The following is an 18,338-nucleotide window of genomic DNA, read 5'->3' as shown; positions in this document are numbered from 1 at the left end:
TCTGCGGGAAGTCAAATGTACATCTGAGTGGCTGTGTAGCTTGTTGATCACGATGTCTTCATTAGATCGTCCTGTAAAGTGTGAGTTGTGGGATGTTGTATTGCAGCCGTGTGAAGACGGTCTTGGAGATAATTCTTATATAAATGTGTCAGATGTTCGATCTGAAATATTGTCACGTAACCTGTCAAATATCAATATACTCTTAGCGAACGGCAGTATTGAACTATTTGAAATATTTCGTGATACAAGTATAGGGATCCTATACCTGGGAACGGCTGAATGTTTTTCATAAGCATTAGAGATTCTTCACACACTCAACAAGCTATCAAAGCTTTATTTATTGGGTACCTATTCGGATCGATGTGATCTCAGGCTGTCTGCTTCGTTGCAGTGTATTAGTCTGCAGGAAGTCAAATTTACATATGAGTGGTTGTGCAGCTTGTTGATCACGATGTCTTCATTAAATCATCCTCTACAGTGTTATTTGTGGGATGTTGTATTGCAGCCGTGTGAAGAAGCTCCTGGCTATGATTGTTATACAAATATGTCAGATTTGTGATCTGAAATATCGTCTTGTAACCTGTCCAATATTGAGATACTCTTTACAAACCGCTCTTTGAAATATTTCGTTATACAAGTATAGGGATCCTAGACCTGAGAACGGCTTATTGTTTCTCATTAGCATCAGAGATTATTTACACGCTAAATAAGCTAGCAATGCTTTATTTGCGTGGTACCTCTATAGGTCGATGTGATCTCGCAATGCCTGCTTAGCTGCAGCGTATGCAAGTATAGGGATCCTAGACCTGAGAACGACAAATGTACATCTGAGTGGCTGTGCAGCATGTTGACCATGTTATCTTCATTTGATCATCCTGTCGAGTTTGTGCTGTGCGATGTTGTATTTCACCCATGTGAAGAAGCTCGTGAAAAATTATTCTCTTATACATGTATCTGACTTGAGATCGGAAATGTTGGCACGTGATTTGTCCAATATCAAAATATTTGTAAGAAATGGCAGTAAAGAACTGTTTAAAATATTGAGTGGTTCGAGTGGTAGAGTGTATTACATGTTTGAATTTGCAGCGTGTGACTAGTATGTACTCGGATAACTTAGATAAGGGACACAATGCGAATTAATCATGTCCGAACAAATTCGTTTTAGACGATTTAGATAACAGGGTTTAAGTACAAATTTATAGCTTCTATGCAATGTTTGATTTTAGAAACAGATTTCAAATTAAAGAAATGCGTTATGCATTATTTATAATTATGCACTCACGAAGATACATTTTATAATGTCTTTTTCACTGTCCATCGCGTAAGTGTCTGAGTACGCGATATCCCCATCTATGAAAAAACAACTATGTTTACAAGTCACATGCTATTTAAGGTTTTAATAACCAGTATGTATTACCTATATAATTACCCAAGTTGTTGTTGACTGAATTCAGTGAAAATACTTTATCATGTTTTTTCGTGCATTTTATTTTATTTTACCTTATGTGTTTTCATCGGATTTAATTTATACTTGTAATTATTGACAAGATATGCTGTGTTATATAGTGTGTTGTATTTTTGAACGACTCATTTACTGTTCATATCATTTATCTCAAATGTTAGTAGGTAAACTTGACTTTATTAATATAAATACATTTAAATAGTTTCATTTTTAATTTGCTTTTGAGGCGCTTTTTGACGTTCAATATGTTGTATCCTTTTGAGGTGTTTAGTGGTTGCTGGCAAATAAATGTAAAATCAAATTTACAAAAATAATTCCTAACTGTAAATATAAATGCGCTTTCAGTAATATATTTTGACGATGTTATTCATTTGAAATAACCATGCAAACGAAATGTAAAGATGGCGTATAAATGTGCACGGAATGTAAATTCCCTTTTTAATGTTTTTGTACATGATTATTATTGGTATTGACTTATGCAACTCAATGGCATTAAAATGTTTTTAGGTTTCAAATTGAACAGATTCATCAACATAATAATTGTAATTATATATGAACTCACAAACTGGTTTAGCTGCATTTGAAAATGTCTTAATGCACATGTTGGTTTGTCTTCAAAATGATATTCAACTGTAAAGGCAAACGTTGGTTTATTTCCTCTTTGCCGTTATGGTTATTGTTATGTTTTACCATGCTGATATAAACCCACGTTTATTATTGTAAATTACTCAAACATTGTCTATTGCATATAATCATGTCATTACATTGTTAAGATTGTTTACAAAATATTCATACAATCTAAATAACTATTTGTAATGCTACTTATTTATACGTATTGACAATTTGTATAAATATTTTGTTATTACATTTATGTACATTATAGATTTCATTTTTACTTTATTCTTGTAAATCAAGTAATGATTGTTTAATGATCATGTGGTATTACCTGTATAAACATTATAGATGTAACTCTAACTTTAATCGTGTCAGTCGATAAATAACAAAATAAGGATCCTCATCTTATATATACACTGTATGGAACTTAGTTCTTGTATGTCGATTGATGCCAACACATTTATTTTGGTATAACCATATACATTGTTCATTTGATTATTTCTCTCTTCATTCTTCCTCGTTCTTAGTTGATTAATACAAAATAAGGATAATTTCAAATGTGTAGGTTGTAAATGCTTAAGTAGCACTTACTAGTATTCAGTTGTGTGACACTGATGTATCCTGTTCAATAAAATCATTTTTAACCAGGTTTTCCGAAGGAAAAAACAGGTTATTAGATTGGCGAATTCGGGCGGGCGGGCTGGCTGGCTGGTGGGCTGGCTGGCGCGCCGGCGGGCGGAACAAGCTTGTCCGCTCTCTAATTCAAATAGTTTTTATCCGATCTTTACGAAACTTGGTCAGAAGTTGTATCTAGACAATATCTAGGTCAAGTTTTAATATAGGTTATGCCGGGTTAGAAACTAGGTCACAGGGTCAAAAAACAATCAGTAGAAATGCACATTTTGAGTTGCAGTTGCCTCCCTTTATCATACTTTTTTATTATGCCCCCCCTTCGAAGAAGAGGGTGTATATTGCTTTGCTCATGTCGGTAGGTCTGTGGGTCGGTCGGTCAGTCAGTCCACCAGGTGGTTTCCGGATGATAACGCAAGAAAGCTTAGGCCTAAAATCATGAAACTTGATAGGTAGATTGATCATGACTCGCAAATGACCCCTATTGATTTTCAGGTCAATAGGTCAAAGGTCAAGGTCACAGTGACCCAAAATAGTAAAATGGTTTCCGGATGATAACTCAAGAACGCTTAGGCCTAGGATCATGAAACTTGATAGGTAGATTGATCATTACTCGCAGATGACCCCTATTGATTTTCAGGTCAATAGGTCAAAGGTCAAGGTCACAGTGACCCAAAATAGTAAAATGGTTTCCGGATGATAACTCAAGAACGCTTATGCCTAGGATCATGAAACTTCGTAGGTAGATTGATAATGGCTGGCAGATGAACCTATTGATTTTCAGGTCACTAGGTCAAAGGTCCAGGTCACGGTGACCCGAAATGATAAAATGGTTTCCGGATGAGAACTCAAGAACGGTTATGCCTAGGATCATGAAACTTCATAGGTACATTGATCATGACTCGCAGATGACCCCTATTGATTTTCAGGTCACAAGGTCAAAGGTCAAGGTCACGGTGACCCGAAAAAGTAAAATGGTTAAAGGTTAAAGGTGCGGTTTATAGTCTGGCACTATATAAATATTCAGCTGACTTCACAATCAACCCCCCGATCACTGGGATCTAAGTCGTCCGTTTACATATGGCGCACCAGGCAGCCACGGCACATTGGCTTATTTCCCTCACAGGTACCCATTTATACACCTGGGTGGAGAGGAGCAGATGTGGGACAAATTTCTTGCTCAAGGAAATTACAGCGGTCAGGGCGGGATTTGAACCTGGGACCTCTCGATCCCTACGCCAGCGTCCTACCATTATACCACTGCTCCCAAATGGTTTCCTGATGATAACTCAAGAACGCTTATGCCTTGGATCATGAAACTTGATAGGTAGATTGATCATGACTTGCAGTTGACCCCTATTGATTTTCAGGTTACTAAATCAAAGGTCAAGGTCAGGTTAACCTGAAATAGTAAAATGGTTTCCGGATGATAACTCAAGAACGCTTATGGCTACGATCATAAAACTTCATAGGTACATTGGTCATGACTCGCAGATGACCCTTATTGATTTTGAGTTCACTGTGTCAAAGGTCAAGGTCATGGTGATCCGAAATAGTAAAATGGTTTCCGGATGATAACGCAAGAAAGCTTGGGCCTAGGATCATGAAACTTCATAGGTACATTGATCATGACTCGCAGATGACCCCTATTGATTTTGAGGTCACTAGGTCAAAGGTCAAGGTTACAGTGATCCGAAATAGTAAAATGGTTTCCGGATGATAACTCAAGAACGCTTAGGCCTAGAATCATGAAACTTGATAGGTAGATTGATCATGACTCGCAAATGACCCCTATTGATTTTCAGGTCAATAGGTCAAAGGTCAAGGTCACAGTGACCAAAAATAGTAATATGGTTTCCGGATGATAACTCAAGAACGCTTAGGCCTAGGATCATGAAACTAAATAGGTAAATTGATCATGACTCGCAGATGACCCCTATTGATTTTCAGGTCACTAGGTCAAAGGTCAAGGTCACAGTGACCCGAAATAATAAAATGGTTTCCGGATGATAACTCAAGAACGCTTATGCCTAGGATAATGAAACTTCGTAGGTACATTGATAATGGATGGCAGATGACCCCTATTGATATTCAGGTCACTAGGTCAAAGATCCAGGTCACGGTGACCCGAAATGGTAAAATGGTTTCCGGATGATAACTCAAGAACGGTTATGCTTAGGATCATGAAACTTCATAGGTACATTGATCATGACTCGCAGATGACCCCTATCCATTTTGAGGTCACTAGGTCAAAGGTCAAGTTCACGGTGACCCAAAATAGTTAAATGGTTTCCGGATGATAACTGAAGAACGCTTATTCCTAGGATCATGAAACTTGATAGGTAGATTGATCATGACTCGCAGATGACCCCTATTGATTTTCAGGTCACTAGGTCAAAGGTCAAGTTCACGGTGACCCGAAATAGTAAAATGGTTTCTGGATGATAACTCAAGAACGCTTATGGCTAGGATCATGAAACTTCATAGGTACATTGATCATGACTGGCAGATGACTCCTATAGATTTTCAGGTCACAAGGTCAAAGGTCAAGGTCACAGTGACAAAAACATATTCACACAATGACTGTCACTACAACGGAGAGCCCATATAGGAGGCATGCATGTTTTACAAACAGCCCTTGTTGAAAGCCTGGTTTTGTGACAATTTTGTCCCTTGTAGGTTTATTTTAAGCCTGATTTATACAGGTTACGCATTTTAGTTTTTAGCTAATCTGACCATGAAATGCTCATGGTAACTAGTGTAACCACCAAGTTTCCGGCGGACTTCATCGCCAATTGTAAGCTCACTATCGGAATAGAGAACAATTAAACATCCGATTTTGATGAAACTTGCTCAGAATGTTTATATTGAAAATAATCCTGGCTTAGTTAAAACATGAGTCACATGTGTCCAAAAACTGGGCCACCAGGTCAAATCTAAGAAAAAAGACTGTTATCCCTCTTTATGCCACATTTATAACTCAAACTTAATGAAACTTTGTCAGAATTTTTATCTTAACAACATATACTAGCAGTCTACATTAAATTCAGGTCATGTCCATTTAAAAACCAGGTCACCATGTCAAATCTTGGAAACAAATTGATCACTCTCGGGGCAACATTGATTGCTAAATCTTTTTGAAACTTGGTCCGGATGTTTATCTTAAACATGTCAAGGCCATGTCTCGGCTAAATTTGAATCTTGGTCATTTGAGTAAAAAACTAAGTCACCTATCATCTAATCGTGAGGAAACTTCCTCCGAGTCGAGTGCATTCCAAAACTTGGTAACCAGGTCAAATCAAAGAAAAATGTTGTCGCAACTTTATCGTCCACAGTTATGGACTCAATCTTGTGAAACATGGTTAAATATTTATCCTGACAATCGCTATCATGATTTTTTTTTCTCCAGGTCAGATCTTAGAAAACGCCTGTAACCTCATAAGTTACAAAATTGTGTTGATCCTTAGGTGAGTTTGAGTTTGGTTTCTATGTGTTCAAATTTAAGGCAATGTGGTTACATATTAGAAAAACCTTGTACCACTATAAATATAACATTAATGTCTAAATCGTGATGAAACTAGATTAGAATGCTTATATTTATAATACATGGGTAAAGTTTTAATGTGTATCACGTGTCCAAAAACTAGGTCATCGGGTCACATATTGATAATTGATTTTCTTCAAACTCATATGAGCGCTTCAGGGCTAGTATGGCACTGTTAAATGTATAATGCTACTTATAAAATGTAAGGACTTGCTAAATTTTCTGAAAACAAAACGTGGACGAATTAGCTTATTATGTTTTGAATGTTTTGTTTTGTTTATTATTATTATTGTGGTACTGTCTTCATACCTTGCAATATAAGAGTTAATCAGTCACAACTCGACAACATGGACCTAACAGTAATAAACAAAATAAGAAAACAATATAAATGGATTTGTCCAATGTTTGCATTCGAATATATTTTCATTGCCGAGTTTTAAAGACCATAACAGTATAATGAGAGTGGTGCGCTTCAGTTGATTAAAATCGAATCCAAGACGAAAATAAATTATTTCTTCGTAACAGTTCTTCAATAATTTATATTTATATAAATTTTAATGCAAAGTTAATATTGGCAAGAAATCACAAATACTTCATTTGTTGTTGATACAGGCTGAAACTGTGTTGAATGTGTAATTGTCAATTAAAAATTAGACGAGTTAACTTTTATTTTCAATAGTTGTATGCTACAAAATGAAGAGGAAACATGCGAATCCTTTCGTAAATAAGAAAAATAATATAAGTGCTTGCTTTTTTTTCTCTTTTTTTTTTTTGGGGGGGGGGGGGGGGAAAATAATTTAAGCCTATTCATTAGTAAATCTGCAATTTGTATTTTCTTGTAAATGAGAACACAAGTTCATATTCTCAATTTCATACAGTAAAATAACAAAATCGAATTAATCGGCTAGCAGTCGCACCTCTGTTGATTATATGTTTATTCTAACAAGCCACGTCGCTTATTTTCTTTAGTCAAGGAAGGAAAAACTTTTGGTAATTATGTTTAAAATGGGCAGTTCGGATTGTTTTGAAAATGGTTATGAAGACGTCTGTGCATATTAACAGTGTAGTGTTTGTGCTCAAAAACGCCTTATTTAATCGTTACATAATTACCATTACTGTTATTTAACGTAAGAAAAGCGTGGTATAGTATAATTTTTGAGGTCGAATAACATATGGCCAGGAATATTGTTATAACAATTGTCAAAGTGCTTCAATCGTTTGATCTAATTTCTGTACATCTGTACTTCTAAGCGTGAAATTGGAACAACAAACTATGATCGATTGCTTTGACTGAATGAAGTATACCTTTATTTTGCTGAAATTACATAATATTCCTTAATTCTTTACCTTTATAATGTATAAATTGTGCTTAAATCGGACGAAAACGTATATTGTATAACTTTGAGTATTAATATTGTTTTATTTAAATTCCTAACTTCGACAAGAAGCACGAGACAAATGTACTTCTGAATAGTTAACACTTTGCATGGTGGGAAATATGTCGTCTGCTAAAATGTCGTCTGCTGAATTTTTAAAATTAGCATTTTCTTCATTTTTTTCCAAGAATACTATCAGAATAGCAAACAGTTTGAATCCTGATAAGACGCCACGTTCTGTGGCGTCTCATCTGGATCCAAACTGTATGCAAAGGCCTACAAAATTTGGTTCCAGCACTGAGAGGGTTAGCATGCAATTAGCAGTTCATTATTTCTCCGTCTTGTAAAATTTTAGTTTGTTCTTTTGTCTTTTCATTGCTTTTTATTAAAAACATAACACGATGGTTGAATTAAAATTGTACATGGTTTGTACACATGATACATAATTTTATGTTGATGAGTATTGTTATCCCTTGTTGGAAGTTTATGTTGAACTGTAACGGCTACATATATGACTCAATCTTGATTGCAGAAAGTCAGAATGATAGGTTTGTTTATCAAGTTCATATAAGTTTAAAACCTAGGTAACCAGGTCAAATTTAATAACAACCACTCTTTGATCACATGTATAACTCCTTTTTGTTTAAACTTTGAATGTTTATGGTGACGATGTGAAGGCCATATTGAAAACTGGGTAATGTGTCAAAAACTAGTTCAACTGATCATGTCTTCAACAATTGGTGTTCGTAAACGCGGGCGAGTTCAATCAAGTGATGAAACTTGATGAGAATGTTGATGTGTTTAAATCTGAGTCATGTGGGTCCAAAAACTAGCTCATCCGGAAAATTCTTAATAATAATTGGTACCATTATTTAGGGCACGCTGGATTCAATCTTAATGAACCTTGCCTGGAATGTTTATCTTGACAATATCTAGAGCGATATCTAATCTGGGTCACGTTGGTTGAGAAAAGAACAAGAACATTCGGTTTCTAAGTCAAATCATAAAAAAAAATACTCATCAAGTTAGGTTATGTAACATGTGAGGTCATGCTTATTAATATTGAAAATAACGTTTACACATTCACTCACATAAGACTCCAATTTTATTCATTATAGTTAAACTTACATGTGAGTATAATGTGTGTGTTATTTTAATTTAAGGTTTGAATGGCTTTATGCCCTATGCGACATATAGCAGTCGCACTGATCGTATTCACATCTGTCCGTTTTAAAATGCATGTCACAGCCATAACTTTGCAATAAATTGAAGGATATAAAAAACAAACATTGTCACAGATGCAATTCATTACAACACACTGTAATTTTGTCATTCATCATTGGGACATGACATTTCATGTGTAAAACATGTGTTGCAATTAGAGGTCGAATTTGGTTATAAAACAGCTTATTTGGACTGTAACTTTATCATTCATCATTGGGACATGACATTTCATGTGTAAAACATGTGTTGCAATTAGAGGTCGAATTTGGTTATAAAACAGCTTATTTGGACTGTAACTTTATCATTCATCATTGGGACATGACATTTCATGTATTAAACATGTGTTGCAATTAGAGGTCGAATTTGGTTATAAAACAGCTTTTCCTGGCTGTACATTTCATTCTTCATTTGGTTTCAAGACATCTAACCACACATGAAAATCATAAGGAGACAGTAATGTGTGTATCCCCTGTCTCATTACCTCAAAGGTTTAGATAACAAAAGATGTCAAAAGTTAAACTTGGCAATATACAGCATGTCTTTGACACACACGTTGTTTTTAGACTTAAGTGACATTAAGCGGTATCATTGCCCTGTGGACACGTCTTGTCGGTCCTATTGTTCTCTTACTAAATTAATAATTTCTCTAAAGTAAAGTCTTTACTATTTGATGCCCCGTGAATCAGGTGAGCGCTTATGGGCCATCATGGCCTTCTCACATTTATTTTAAGATTGAACTAACTAAATAATAATTCATTATTTGCTGAGTTATGCCTTAAGTTTATTCTTTGATATGCAACCGTTTTATTCTTCGAGGGATAATTTAGAGGTCATATGATGTTTGACTATGGCATTCTATGTTTGAATATGGCATACTTATTGATAATTTAATAAACAAATAAGCAATGTTTTTATTGTTCCCTTTTCTTTTCTCCATCACACTTGCTCGAAAGTCACAACATGTTTTTGCCCCCATTAAACACACGGTGCATATACCATGTGACTTTTTCGGATCTCTGTTGGGAGAATAAAGCGCGACCCAGTTAACATTTTTCATGATCTCTTTTTAAATATTTCACCATTTTTAATGGGATGAAGTGGAGAGTCTGCTCATTAGTAAGTGTTTCCTATAGGTATCATGATCTTTTTAAACAAATAAGTTTTTTTTTCAGTAAAGTGCAACTGCGCGTTTGTACGGTTAGAAAAATGTCGGATTAGTGTGGGGACTTCGTATTACAAACGCGCAGTTTCATTTTACTGAAAAAAATGTCAGTCTTATCAGAACAAGTGTTTGTTATATATAAAAAAAAATAATAATCATAGCTGTTTATATATTGTAACAGGTATTTAAACACTATAAAATTTACACTTTAAAGGGTAAACATATATAGTTTATTAAAAATCAATTATTTTGAGCATTTGTTATTGGTGCTAATGTCTATAAAGCTCCTTATAAAAATCGTTAAAATGTATCGGAATTCAACGGAAAGCTACGTTTGCATTTTTGTTAAAGAATTTGTGATTGATTTCACAGAAAAATAAAAAACTGCACTTTCAAAGGCCTAGCAAATTTTATCAAAGGACAATAACCCCTTCTAAAACAAGACTATTGCCAAGCAATATAAGTTCCCTACCGGTGAAACTCTACCATTTACAGAAATATGTCTAGTCTATTTGTTGCATTAGCAACCAGAATTCTTGACGTTGGAACAACATGAAATGACGTGCATACTCTCCATATTGTCATCTATCCATGTTTTAAGTTTCATGAAAAAATAAGATTTTTTTTTAAGTTATCGCAGGATTCACTATTAATATCAGCAATACTTCTAGTCTATTTGTTAATATTTTTAGTCTATTTGTTGCTATATCAACCAGAATTCTTGACATAGGAACAAAGTGAAATGACGTGCATAATTTCCATATTGCCATCTATCCATGTTTTAAGTTTCATGAAACAATATGAAGAACTTTTAAAGTTGTCGCAGGATCCAGAAAAGTGTGACAGACAGACAGAGCGCAAACCAGAAGTCCCCTCTGGTTTCACCGGTAGGGGACAATAACGCAAAATGTGAAACATAACAATAAAGGATGAAGCACTAATAGAGATAAAGGCATGTTCAATATAGGACGATTTGTGCAAAGAAACTGTTTCGTTTATGAGTATCTTTAAACAAAGGGAAAAAACTCCTTATAAATAATTAAATCCCAAGACCTTTACTATATGTGCTGTAGCCTTTATGATAATTATTTTGTACAAGTCTAGTGAAAACTGAAAGCAAAATCTAGCAGACGTTGCGTGAAGACGTTTTTGCAAACCTTTGATCGGGTGCATTTGATCAGTAATCAAATGATTTAAATAAATAATTCAATACATATTCCTGTTTTCAGATATGTAGACAATGATAAACTGAGTTGGATTCTTCACCTTTTACTTGACATAAGGACTGTAAATCCCTCATATTCACTTTGAATTCACCTTAAATATAAACGTAGTCGACAGGCCTTAAGAAGAACATATAGGTTTTCCCACTTGCCAATTTTCTATAATTTTTGCTTAATGCATCACATGCTATTTTCGTGTGTGAATTTAAAACAGCAAACTAGGTTTGTTCTAAATTGCTAATTTGTTTGCATTTTGAAATCTAATGGCTATTGCTTGCATAGTATTTAACATTTCACTCATATCTTTTTAATTCTACAAAAACAAGCAAGCATGTTAACATTCCCATAGTTGAACATATAAGCATTATAAATTCATGTATCAAAGCTTTATTATGCTCGACATAAACAACATAATAAAAATACATTGCTGTAAGTTTTTACACATTCCTGGATTAAAGTCCATTATAAGAAACATGTATTTTTCCCTGTCCTAACGGTCCCCTTCAACAGAAAAATGAGCTCTTGCCTTGAATTCAACTGACAAGAAGAGATAGCCTTGCTTACTGGAACTCAATTCTGGTAAGCCAATTAACACAATGAACAAATAACCAATTTGCAAGCAACAACAGCTTGACAGCATGATTAAGATTAAAAATACAAACAGTAACAACAACACATATATAGAATAATAAACGTTTAAGCATCAGTACACGGTAAAAGTTTCTTAAACGACTTGACTTTGGAAAATATTTTTGTTTCTTATTGAACAATCATAGTAAGGGAACGGTTTAAACGTTTTTATTTTAGCCAGATTGCATCAAAACCTTATACCTACTATGACACTCTTATCTATTTCCTGTGTAGAGCAATTTCTTTAAAACATTCTCCAAAGCTTCATCAAACCTAAAGCTTCTGATTGCTAGATGTACATCATATAAACTATGACACGATGACCTCTGACACAGATTGGCACAGTGTAAGGTTATCGTAGTACAAATGTTCAATTTCAATTTGAACAGTTCTGACATCTTAAAATATGTCTACCCTTGGCAGCAAGGACAACTATATCACCATGACTTTGTATTGACCTTCAAATATATTGCCTTAATGTACACAATATAAAGGCTAGTGTGATGAACATCCTGTGGTATGAAAATTCAGACTCCAACATCCAAACATTGCCTTAACCTCGAGTTTACCTTGACCTCGAGTTTAAATACATGAATTTACACGGGATAGCACACACACTGACCAAAGGTAGAAAACTCTTGATTTTCTCAAACATGTAACACTATCAATGATTAAAGGAACCCTGAGTCTGGAGGGTTGTTGCCACGGTATGATACAGAATGGCTTTCTTGACTATAAGTGATTATTTGAACCCAGAGTCAGAAATGGTGTTGTCTGGGTAGAAGGCAATTAGCCTTTATTCTCAATAAGTGATTAATATCATCCAGAGTCCGAAGTGTTGTTACCAGGATACAAGGCAGTACGACTATCTCAAATATCAGTGATTAATGGAACCCAGAGTATGAAGTGTTGTTACCAGGGTAAAAGGCAGTATGACTATCTTCCCTATCAGTGAATTGATGCTGCTGTCCTCTATTGGAAACTCTCGATGTCACGGAAGCTCCTTCCGTCTCATCATTCCTTGACTGCTGAACTGCACCCATATCTGCACTATGCTCGAATTCTCCAACAATGTGATAATCTTTGTCAACTGCAGAATGTTTTGCTTCGTTTCCCTTAGGAACGGAATTTGACCTTTGACCTTCCAAGTCCTCTCCTATGACGTTGCTAACTGCAGGAACGCTTGTCATCCGCGTCAGTATGTTCCGATGTGAGGAGGCTGATTTGGAGGACGGGTCAGAGCCTATACGCTCTCTGAATGGTTCACTCAGACAGGTGGGCGTCTGCGGCTTTGAACCATCTGATAAAATTTGGAAAATGAAATTGTTATATAAAAAATGAAAAAAAATAATATTAATAGTTCTTTTATTTATTTTTTTTACGTAGCACAAACAATTTTGTTTTCAGAGAATTCTTACTCACACAAAAGAGTTGCGATTCGGATTACCAATCGACAATTACATACTCTTGAAACAATTAACTAGAGTAATATTTTGTTATATTCTACAACTATCAATTTTCTGAAAAACATATACAGTATTTACCTATCAAAGACAATAAACTACATTTAATAATAGCGTTTTTGTTTCACTACCATGCTAGTAGCCAGATTACTTTTAATGCCGATGAAAATCTTGGCAGGCTTCCACAATTACCCCCATTTAAGTAAAGGCTTGGCTTAACTACATAACAAGGATGTGCTGTGTTTTTGTTTCAAAGAATAATATGTCACAAAAAGTACATTATATATGAAATATTGAACTAGTATTATGTTATGCTACATTCTATAAGTTTCATTAGTTGTGTCAAGAAACATCGCCCTCAAGTTGCATTTGTGTTTACCAATTCAAATAAAACAATTACTTAATATGAGGGTAATACTATATATATATTTTAACCTTAACCATCCCTAACCAGAGTTCACTTTGACCTTGAACCTTTCTTATCAGTGTTCACTTTAACATTGACCCTTTCTAACCAGAGTTCACTTTAATCTTGACCCTTTCTTATCAGAGTTCACTTTTACCTTGACACTTTCTCATCAGAGTTCACTTTTAACTTGACCCTTTCTCATCAGAGTTCACTTTTACATTGACCCTTTCTTACCAGAGTTCACTTTTACCTTGACCCTTTTTTTACCAGAGTTCACTTTTACCTTGACCCTTTCTTACCAGATTCACTTTGACCTTGTCCATTCATACCAGAGTTCACGTTTACCTTGACCCTTTCTTATCAGAGTTCACTTTTACCCTGACCCTTTCTTATCAGAGACCCTTTCTTATCAGAGTTCACTTTTACCTTGAAACTTTTTTACCAGAGTTCACTTTGACCTTTCTCTTACCATAGTTCACTTTTACCATGACCATTTCCTACCAGAGTTCAATTTTACCTTGACCCTTTCTTACCAGAGTTTAATTTTACCTTGAACCTTTCTTACCAGAGTTTAATTTTACCTTGAACCTTTCTTACCAGAGTTCCTATTTTTACCCTTTCTTACCAATTTCACTTTAACCTTGACCTTTTCTTACCAGAGTGGACTTAAACCCTTGACCCTTTCTTACCACATTTGACTTACACTTTTGCCCTTTCTTAACTTGATTCACATACCAGAGTTTAGTTTAGCCTGGACCCTCTATTGCCACAATTCGCTTTGCCTTTTACCCTTCCTTACCACAGTTCAGTTTAGCCGTGAATCTCCCTTACCATAGTTCACTTTCACCTTGACCTTTAATACCCGAGTTTACTTTTATCTAAACCCCTTTACCAGGTCTTTTTTTACTTTGAACCTCCCTTACCAGAGTTTATTTTAAAACTAACCCTCCTTTAACTGAGTTTATTTTTACCTTTACCCTCACTGACCATAGTTCACTTAAACCCTGACCCCCTTACCAGTTTAATTCAAGTTTAGTTGGGCCTTTACCCTCTCTTAACTCATTTATCTTGACCCCCATCCAATTCAATTCGACATTAGTCCTCCCTTACCAGAGTTCAGTTTGGTCTTGACCCTCCCTTGACTAAGATCACTTCGCGCTTGACCACCCTTACCAGAGTTCAGTTTGGCTTTGACCCTTTCTATCTCTGCATACAGCTGTAGGCTTTGTGCCTCCAAAGCCTGGTTCACACGCAGGGCAGCTCTATGCTTTTCCTCCATGCTCTGTGGTAAATATCCATAAAAAATGCATCTAACTCTTTAACAGCTGAGAAATATCGAAAGAAAATGGGGAAACAAATAGACAGACATAGACATATTACAGTGACGAATATGTACATCTATCAATTTGCTGGAAAGCCTATTTTCTACATAATTGTTCATAAAACTGGAAAGCATAAAATATAATGTTTTTACATTCTTATTTAAATGTAAGTATTTTTCAATTATAAAGTGAGTTTTCTCATTTGAATGAATGATGAAACAATAATTATGGAATTTTCACAATTGTTAAGAAAATGCTGTGTAACAAACAAACCTTGATCTCCTCATTAAGGTTTGTATTTATTCTGACAAACATGTGTACCTTTAACTTTGATAAATAACTAATTTTGATTCTGATAATCACAATATAATCATACCTTGATCTTGTTTGAATGGAAAGGCTTGATCTTGATTAACACACTCGTGATCCTGTCTACATAGCAAGTCTTAAAATAGATGAACACACACACATTCATCTCTTCCTTATGGCAAGTCTTGATGAACACACATACCTAGATATCTTCCTTATAGCTAGTATTGATGTACACACATACCTTGATCTCTTCCTAATAGCTAGTCTTGATGTACACACATACCTTGATATCTTCCTTATAGCTAGTATTGATGTACACACATACCTTGATCTCTTCCTAATAGCTAGTCTTGATGTACACACATACCTTGATATCTTCCTTATAGCTAGTATTGATGTACACACATACCTTCATCTCTTCCTTATAGCTAGTATTGATGTACACACATACCTTGATCTCTTCTTATAGCTAGTCTTGATGTACACACATACCTTGATCTCATTCTTATCGCTAGTATTGATGTACACACATACCTTGATCTCTTTCTTATGGCAAGTATTGATGAACACACATACCTTGATCTCTTCCTAATAGCTAGTCTTGATGTACACACATACCTTGATATCTTCCTTATGGCAAGTATTGATGAACACACATACAATGATCTCTTCCTAATAGCTAGTATTGATGTACACACATACCATTATCTCTTCCTAATAGCTAGTCTTGATGTACACGCATACCATGATCTCTTTCTAATAGCTAGTCTTGATGTACACACATACCATGATCTCTTCCTAATAGCTAGTCTTGATGTACACACATACCTTGATCTCTTTCTTATGGCAAGTTTTGTTGTACACACATACCTTGACCTCTTTCTTATGGCAAGTCTTGATGAACACACATACCTTGATATCTTCCTTATTGCTAGTCTTCATGAACACACATACCTTGATATCTTCCTTATTGCTAGTCTTGATGAACACTCATACCTTGATATCTTAATTATTGCTAGTCTTGATGAACACACATACCTTGATATCTGCCTTATTGCTAGTCTTGATGAAAACACATACCTTGATATCTTCCTTATTGCTAGTCTTGATGAACACACACGCCTTGATCTGTTCATTATTGTTAGTCTTGATGTACACATATACCTTGATATCTTTCTTATGGCACGTCTTGTTGTACACACACGCCTTGATCTGTTCCTTATTGCTAGTCTTGATGAACACACATACCTTGATATCTTTCTTATGGCAAGTCTTGACATACACACATACCTTCATCTCTTCTTTATGGCAAGTCTTGATGTACACACATACCTTCATTTCTTCCTTGTGGCTCGTCTTCATCTTCTCCAAGATCATCTTCACCTCAGCCAATGCACGCTCCTTGATTGCTAGGGTCTCTGCTTGCTCACGTAGCTGAGCCCTGCAGCTTTCCTGCTCTGTCACCACCCTTTTGAGCTCATAGTTTAGACCTGTTAAAGCAGTGTGTACTATATGGAATACAGTCGTTCATAGCTTATACTTTTACCCAAGTGGATATAATCAGACATACTTCGTAGATCATGCTTTTGAAAGCATTATATAATACATGGGCACATCACACAATATTCTGGTGACAACGCTCTATATACAGGGCACTGCTATCAGCACTGCTATCAGCAGCCCACTTGCTCTCATACAGCCCTTTCTACTTGAGAATGTGGATATAACTAGACATATTTTGTAACTCATACTTCACACCTATCGATATACATGTACTTAGACATTCTATGAAGCTCGTACATCGACCTGAGTGTGGATATAGCTAGACATAATTTTAGGCGTATACTTCACCCTTATGGATTTTACAACACATATGGTAGGCATTGTTAACGGTATATAATATGATATTCTGGAGATAACCCTGGTGGCATTGGAATCTCACTTGCTGAGAAATCTGAGATTGGCCAGTGAATGGTCGCAAATAGCAGCTCAAGTAATTTCTCGAAATTATCCACTTACAAGAAAAAATCTTTTACATATTTTGAGGGCATAAAATAACTATAATAAGAGATTTTGCATTCCTATTCACCAAAATCTAATACAATATACTTAACACTACAAAGTAAACAATAACATGCTAACCATTGATTTCATTGACGAGTGTTTTCTGGGCATATTGATGTTCCAGTCGGGAAGCCTTGGATGCCTTGGCTGCCAGGAGTTTCTCACTGCTCTTGTGTTGCAGCTCTCCCATGAGAACCACCTCCTTCTGCAGATGAATCACCTACAAGGAGATAAGTACGAATGTCACAATGCAGCTCTCCCATGAGGACCACCTCCTTCTGCAGATGAATCACCTACATGGCGATTAGTAAGAATGTCATAATGCAGCTCTCCCATGAGGACCACCTCCTTCTGCAGATGAATCACCTACAAGGAGATAAGTAAGAATGTCATAATGCAGCTCTCCCATGAGGACCACCTCCTTCTGCAGATGAATCACCTACAAGGAGATTAGTAAGAATGTCATAATGCAGCTCTCCCATTAGAACCAACTCCTGCTGCAGATGAATCACCTACAAGGAGATTAGTAAGAATTTAATAATGCAGCTCTCCCATGAGAACCACCTCCTTCTGCAGATGAATCACCTACAAGGAGATAAGTTAAAAATGCCATAATGCAGCTCTCACATGAGGACCACCTCCTTCTGCAGATGAATCACCTACAAGGAGATAAGTAAGAATTTAATAATTCAGCTCTCTCATGAGGACCACCTCCTTCTGCAGATGAATCACCTACAAGGAGATAAGTAAGAATTTAATAATTCAGCTCTCCCATGAGAACCACCTCCTGCTGCAGATGAATCACCTACAAGGAGATAAGTAAGAATGTCATAATGCAGCTCTCCCATGAGGACCACCTCCTTCTGCATATGAATCACCTACAAGGAGATTAGTAAGAATGT

General features: G+C 35.7%; 3 protein-coding genes and 2 long non-coding RNA genes across 22 annotated transcripts in view; 2 read left to right on the top strand and 3 right to left on the bottom strand.

The window, feature by feature from the left end:
• LOC127837643 (hamartin-like) overlaps positions 1 to 18,338 on the bottom strand; it is a 318,472-nt gene that overhangs the window by 95,982 nt on the left and 204,152 nt on the right. For 7 of the 18 annotated variants that reach the window (XM_052364886.1, XM_052364881.1, XM_052364891.1 and 4 more), the window contains exon 22: positions 11,608 to 13,166. In XM_052364886.1, the coding sequence (XP_052220846.1) occupies positions 12,751 to 13,166 (416 nt within the window). In that variant the 3' untranslated portion in view covers positions 11,608 to 12,750. Of the gene's footprint in view, positions 1 to 11,607; positions 13,167 to 14,848; positions 15,021 to 16,704; positions 16,863 to 17,514; positions 17,657 to 18,102; positions 18,169 to 18,338 lie in introns of those variants that run through there. The other 11 variants (XR_008029411.1, XR_008029413.1, XM_052364889.1 and 8 more) reach the window with 10 other exon arrangements.
• LOC127837648 (uncharacterized) overlaps positions 1 to 18,338 on the top strand; it is a 170,371-nt gene that overhangs the window by 1,562 nt on the left and 150,471 nt on the right. Inside the window, exon 3 of the mRNA XM_052364903.1 lies at positions 182 to 265. Coding sequence (XP_052220863.1) covers positions 182 to 265 — 84 coding nt within the window. The remainder of the gene's footprint in view (positions 1 to 181; positions 266 to 18,338) is intronic.
• LOC127837649 (uncharacterized) overlaps positions 1 to 18,338 on the bottom strand; it is a 114,904-nt gene that overhangs the window by 95,270 nt on the left and 1,296 nt on the right. The window lies entirely within an intron of this gene.
• On the top strand, positions 8,132 to 9,761 carry LOC127837653 (uncharacterized). Its single transcript, XR_008029416.1, has 2 exons — positions 8,132 to 9,011; positions 9,110 to 9,761. It is a non-coding gene; the product is annotated as an uncharacterized LOC127837653 (long non-coding RNA).
• LOC127837657 (uncharacterized) lies at positions 13,495 to 14,831 on the bottom strand. The gene is made up of 2 exons (XR_008029421.1): positions 14,327 to 14,831; positions 13,495 to 14,294 (listed from the first exon to the last, which is right to left on the bottom strand). It is a non-coding gene; the product is annotated as an uncharacterized LOC127837657 (long non-coding RNA).

Source organism: Dreissena polymorpha, chromosome 7, assembly GCF_020536995.1.
Source record: "Dreissena polymorpha isolate Duluth1 chromosome 7, UMN_Dpol_1.0, whole genome shotgun sequence".
In the NCBI taxonomy this organism is placed as follows: Eukaryota; Metazoa; Mollusca; class Bivalvia; order Myida; family Dreissenidae; genus Dreissena; species Dreissena polymorpha.
This window is presented reverse-complemented; position numbering and strand designations above follow the sequence as displayed.